Source organism: Gavialis gangeticus, unplaced genomic scaffold (assembly GCF_001723915.1).
Source record: "Gavialis gangeticus isolate Ggan-Ray unplaced genomic scaffold, GavGan_comp1, whole genome shotgun sequence".
In the NCBI taxonomy this organism is placed as follows: Eukaryota; Metazoa; Chordata; order Crocodylia; family Gavialidae; genus Gavialis; species Gavialis gangeticus.
The window spans coordinates 76,673,793-76,680,118 of NW_017729024.1; the positions used below are offsets into that span (position 1 = coordinate 76,673,793).

The following is a 6,326-nucleotide window of genomic DNA, read 5'->3' on the forward strand; positions in this document are numbered from 1 at the left end:
TCTCTCTTCTCTCTTCTCTTCTCTCTCTCTCAGTCTTCTCCTTGGCCCACAATATAACCTTCAAATGGTAAAATTCATCCCCTCCCTCAGCAATGTAGAGGGCCATACAATACTATGGACCACAAGTACAAACTGAGACATCAAAAATAGGCTTTAAGTGGGCATAGGCGTAAACCTTATTTTGCCACCAGTTTTGATGGCAACCACTCACTAAAAAAATTGAGCCAGGAGTATCTATTCAGTACATATAAAATTACTTTAATTCTTACCAGTAATCATCCTGTACACAACTTCTCTTACTGCAATGCCATTGTTGACCTATCCTCACCTCTATGCTAATTAGCTAAAAATCCTAGTTCTGTGAATCTGATTCATTGGTTTGTGTCTTCTAAACAGATAAAAATGGAGTTAAACTTGATTTACCACTATTTCCTTTAAATAACTGGATAGACTATAATTTACATACGGTATAACAACTCAAAATCTGGTTTTCTGCAAGCATGAGAATCTTAGACTTGTTAATGCTGCCAGTATTGTTTGTAGTTAAATTATTAAAACATGGAATGTATAATTAACCAGGAGATATCTACCGAAGCAACTGATCAGGACTCTCCTGCCCAACCACCACTCCTCCCATTGAGCCTGGAGACCCTGCATACTATAGTAGCAACGTTCTCCCTTCTCTGGTATTCACTTCCTGACCCTGACCCTAACCCTGGCCCTGCAGGGAAGGGAAGCATGGTGGGAGGGGTACTAGGAAAAAGTCTGGGTTGTGCACACTACATGCACCATGACAAGTGGGGGGGCCAGGCTGCCTGCCCAGATGAGGTGGCACACACAAAAGGGGAAGCTGAATTAGCCACATGGTACATGACAGAGGTGGGCAGTCTGTCTGCCCATGCTAGACACACACCGGGTGGGGGCATGCACTGAGGAGGGGATCCCCACGTACAGCTGGCACAGTGTGCTGGACAGCCTGCAGCATGTAGCCTTCTGCTGCTCAGAAGTTGGACAGCCCTGAATTAGAGTTTCCACTGGTTTCTAGACTCAGGCACAACCTTGTGTAGAGGAATGAGTTTCAGGGAACATTTTAGGGTTTTTTGCTTTTACATTTGATTTATTTTTCAGCCCTATTTAATGAACAAACAATTTAAGCCTAGCTCTGAGATCTTTGCTTTAGTGAATTAGCAATGTTTTCCAAAGATGGTAATACTTATTCCAACAAAAAATGGAGACACAAAATACGGCTGTTTCAAAATAGCTTGATTTTTTTGAACAAATATATCAATTTTCTTCTGAATAACTTTGACTCCATTCCTAATAAAAGTAAAAACAGAATACTTACTGAGATCCTGGATCTTGTATTATAAGACACCATTTATTTCTGAAATTTTATAGTTAATCAGCAAAACAAAATATGTATTAAGAAAGCATTTTAAAAATGGCTTACAAAGTAATGGCCACTAGTTCTTAAATAGTGGATTACAAATGGGTAACAGAACAAAACTATCTTCACTAAGTAAATCTGTATACAGGCTTAATTACACTATACAGCAGAATCATATATTAAATGTATACACATTAGATAATACCTTTACAATCATCAATGACACATTTTGCATCAGTAACAAATAAGCTAAGCCTGTTTAAACAAAGTTACCTCTACCATAAAACCTGTCTGATTACTGGTTACAGATGTGGAGGTTAGCCAAAATAACAGGAATGAAAAAAGTAGGTATTTTCATTTCCATTAACAACCAATTTCCAACCTATCTGTAGTACAGCACTAGGTTTTCCTTTTTCTTAATTGGTCACCTGAACTTCTTCCTTAGTTATTCTATTTGACAGGAGAAAATTGTGGCCCTAGCCAAACAGTTTTACACATGAATAGAGCTATATACATAGAGAGATGGTATATCATACTCACAAAGAACAGTCTTTAACTTGGTTGAGATTATTAATAGTTTTCCAAATTTTGCATATTTCTACAATAAACTAGATCTCTAGGCACTGTATGCCAGGACAATGAAAATGCAAATGAAAGTCATAAAGTTGGTTCCATGCAATGCCTTCGCCTGAAATGTGGCCTATCTTTACACTTAACAGTACACCTTTAAGCTAGACAGACAATCTTTACATTTTCCCATGACTGAGCTCTTTTCTTAATGATGATGATGCAAGAAAAGAAAAGTGAGAGTGAAGAAATGCAAGAAATAAAAATCAAGTACATTAACTATAAAGAAAACAAAATCATAAGTCAGGGGTGTCAAATATACGGTCAACAGGCCAGATCCAGCCCAAAGAACTGCTTCATCTGGCTACCTGAAGCTGAGAGAACGGCCTGCCACAGAATTTGGGGTCCTTGGACCCCAATAGACATAGCAATTAGCAGCAGCTAACCCAGCTCCATGCTGTCACCCAAAAGCAGACCCTTATTGCTATATGACGCCAGATCCACACAGACTCCCAAATGCAGCTCCATGCCACCACACACCCCCAGCTCTGTGCTGCCACCTAGCCAGAGCTCCACAATGCCACCCAAATGCAGCCACATGCCATTGCCTGTCTCTGGACCCACACAGCTGTCTGAACGCAGGCCCACTGCAGTTGCTGCTAGCCCCACAGATCCAGCCCAGGGGGAGCTCATGTGGTGCAGATCCAGCCCAGAGCCTGAGATGAGTTTGACACCCCCTCTTATAAAAGGCTCCAGACTGAATGTGGTCCAGTGGACACTAGCATGGGAGACTGAGCGCTAAGTGGTCTTGGGCAAGCCATTTGTCTTCTCTACAAGTCATTTTCCCCACCTGCAAAATGGGGATAATAATACTTTCCTCTCTTTGTTAAGCACTGTAAAATCTCTGGATAGAAAGTGCTAAATATTTTTAAACTGGATTCAAACCTAAAAAATCTTATGTACCTCTGCTCATTTTGTTAGTCTGAAGCACAATTTAAAATCTATTCCTATACTAATAGTTCTTGTATTCATGCATTCCTCAGCAGTCATGATTATTATCCTACATGGCCAAGTGCAACTATCACATATAATAAACCTGCAACCTACACCAAGAGAAATATATTGCTTGAAGCAATATGGTGGCAATTCCTTGATAAAGTAACATTCCTCCTTTCTCAGGAATTTACATCAATATCAAATCCAAGATCCACTTGCAGTTCCTTCAGATTTATTTTAAAAAACTATCAAACTGTTTAGTATATCCAGGAGGAGTCACTTGGGGCTCAATCTTTCTCCCATTGAAGTAAATGGCAAGACTCCTTGTGACTTCAGTGGAGGCAGGAGTGAGTCTATTATGATCTAGTCCACCAGCTGACAGCAACCAAGTGAACAGTTATTTAAAACAAGACACAGCTTTTGTTTCTAACAGACCCACATCCATTTGGGGGAAAGAGGTGGAAAGAAATGCTGTGTTTTCTGCACCACTGCAGGCCTAAAGATGACGTGAGAACAGAGGAGAGGACAGATCCAGGACTTGAAGCTCTAACAGAAGCTTTGATTCAAAGCAAAAAATGCAAGCTGGAAAAGTTTACTGAAAAAGTGCAATTTAATAATGCTTCTGTCTTGGCCTAGAGTAAACCAAATTAAGCCCTGAATCTCTAAATACATACATGAAAATGGTTATTAATGTGATAGTGTTTAGAACTGAAATAAGCCACTTCTGACTTTCAGTCTAGAGAACAATTTTTAACTTAATTTTTCAGCAAAATACCAAATGATAGAAAGTATTCCACTTACATTTATTTGAGAAAATACAAAACTTGCTTACCTACATAATAGCATTTCCAGTCACAATTCTTTTGCCTACTGTTCACTTTCCAACAAACTATAGTTATCTTCATAGCTCAAGTGCTAAACCACTTTAATACATAAGAACCCTTTAGTCCCACCTCTACTTTGTAATGTAGCTGCATTTAACAACATAATTTGTGAAACTAAGAGCCTTCAATTTCAAGCTGCCTTGAAATGACTACGTTTTGTCCGTTTCAAGGCCACAATTAGAAGCATAAAAAGTCTGCAGGTGCAAACAGCTTAGCAGGCTGTTCCTCTAATTCAGTGGCTTTCAACCAGGGTGACATGGCACCCTGGGGTGCCTTGAGATGTTTCCAAGGGTGCAGTGGATTGCCACACAATGTCAGCACTGTTAGGTGTGCAAACACGATTCACAAGATAAAGCCAGAGATTTCAAATAGGAATCCATAATGTTAAAAACATTCTGACCTTTTTTGGTCTTTCTGAGTTCTCTGCAGCAGAAGCATTGCTCTATTTCTATTATTTTTCCATATTAAAAAAAATTACTAAAAAACTAAAAGCTGGCATTTTCTGAGAGGTGCGTCAAATCTCTCAAGGGGTGCCTCGACTCCAAAAAGGTTGAAAACCACTGCTCTTAATAAGCATTGAGGTGGCATAAGTGCTTAGGTCTTTTATTCACACCCGAGGCAAAGGCACATAAAATAATATGCACTGTATCACTATGTTACAGTGAGATAAGGACAAAACTTATTTTAAATGGAAGTTTTAGTCTAACAGAATAAGTTAAAACTGACCATTCCTTTCATTGTATTCCCTGCAACTCCAATCCCAGGCGAGATTTACACAAGCAAGGCCTTTCTTCTTTGGGGTCCCAATTTCAACAGGACATCAGACAGGTTTGAGGAGCCAAGCATAAGCTTTGTAAACCCAAGAACTGACATTTAGTCTTTGAAATCCATGTGAACTGAAGTCAAATGTCACTGGGGTTTGCTTGCTACTCAGCTAACTGTGGATTTGAACTTAAATTCAGCTACCGGACCATGGCAGTGTGTGCGCGCAAGCAACTACCACTGCAGTTGGAAGTACCACAGGCTATAGTTAGGACTACTCAGCATCTTTAAATAATATCTTGTTTTCTGCTACCTATAATTTTAACAAACTTTAACCATTCAGGTTAAAACTTTCCATGCCTGGTGCTTGCCTCAGGCTGACTCTGATTGTTCAAAGCTTTCAGCTCAAACAGATCAAGTGTTTCCAAGAACAAGTTTAGGGGAAAAAACACTTCTTTACTGCCCGTGTTAAAAAATAAATCTTACACCCATTTTGAAAAGAAGCCCCAGGACCTCTTTATTTTGAGGTAAGAATTTCAAATGGGGCAAAGGTGTGACCCCCTGGCCTAGTGCATCTGATATGCTTTTTCAGCTGACCCCATATCAATTCACCCAGATTTGACCAAGTTCAAAGCATTCTCAACTCTCAAGTGCTCAGTAGAAACTTGCTAGAATTCAGCAGCCAAATTCTTTGAAGAATTCACCTGCAACGAGGATGTTCCAGCATCACAGAGCTACACACGGACCAGACGCTGCGCACACTGGGCTCAAAGAGCAACAGAGGCAGCAAAGCGGAACAGGACTTGTCTTCCCATCCCTGTTCCTTCCTAGGGTCCACGGTGGGGTTGCCAAAATGAAGTGAAAAACCAAGAGATGGCATTTTCCAAGGGCTGCCTCCAGCCTTGAGGGAGCCTCAAGCTCATCGGTCCCTCCAGTCTCTCAGGGGGTACCTTAAGTTTACTGAGGGGTGCCTCAAGCCTAAAGAAAGGTTGAAAACCACTGCTCGAGGAGCAGAGAGCCGCAAAACTGGGTTCCTAATGCTCTTCCCATGAGCAGCATGGGAGAGGAGAAAGTAAGAGGGGTGCAATGCTGAGAGGAGAGGGAAATTTATTGGGGGGGGGTCTTTACCTTCTCAGCCCTGTCCTCCCAGAGGGGTGGGGAGGAATTGGTATCAGATCCACATGGACAACAAGTTGAAATCTCTGGGTGCCCTATTCCCCGTTTGAACTGCTCCCTATTTGAAACCCCTGGGTTTCTCTCCAGCGTGCACAGAAGCAGGATGCCCTGCCCCTGCTTCCCCTGTGTCAGGGTGGGGTCGTGGGGCTGCGCGGTGCCAGGGTGAAGGGTCGGCTGGGGCGGGATGGCACGGGGAGAGCTGGACGAGGGCTGCCTCCCAGCCCCGCTTCTCTAGCAGGAGAGCTTCAAGATGGCCAGCACCTGCCGGAGCGATAGGGCGAGAGCAACTCAGGGCCGGGCGTCCCGCGCGCTCACCTTGATGCCCTGCTGCTGCGCGGTGAGGGCCAGCTTGGCTTCGTCCAACAGCAGCACCTCGCAGTAGAAGTCCTCCGGGGCGGCGCAGAAGCAGCCCATGCCGGCGGGGCCGGGCCAGGCGCTCACCCCGCGCCCTGCCACGCGAGCTCTCAGGGGCAAGCGCCGGCTGCCGCCTCTGCCAGCATCTAGCGAGCCCGCTCCAGGGAGCCGGCCACGTGCGCTGGGCGGGCACCACCTGC

General features: G+C 43.2%; 1 protein-coding gene across 2 annotated transcripts in view; it reads right to left on the reverse strand.

The window, feature by feature from the left end:
* Nucleotides 1–6,307, reverse strand: part of EPB41L4A (erythrocyte membrane protein band 4.1 like 4A) — a 285,877-nt gene extending 279,570 nt beyond the window's left edge. The window contains exon 1 of one of the 2 annotated variants that reach the window (XM_019517262.1): nucleotides 6,088–6,307. In XM_019517262.1, the coding sequence (XP_019372807.1) occupies nucleotides 6,088–6,186 (99 nt within the window). In that variant the 5' untranslated portion in view covers nucleotides 6,187–6,307. The remainder of the gene's footprint in view (nucleotides 1–6,087) is intronic. The other variant, XM_019517261.1, reaches the window with a different exon arrangement.
* Between the last annotated feature and the right edge of the window lie 19 nt (nucleotides 6,308–6,326).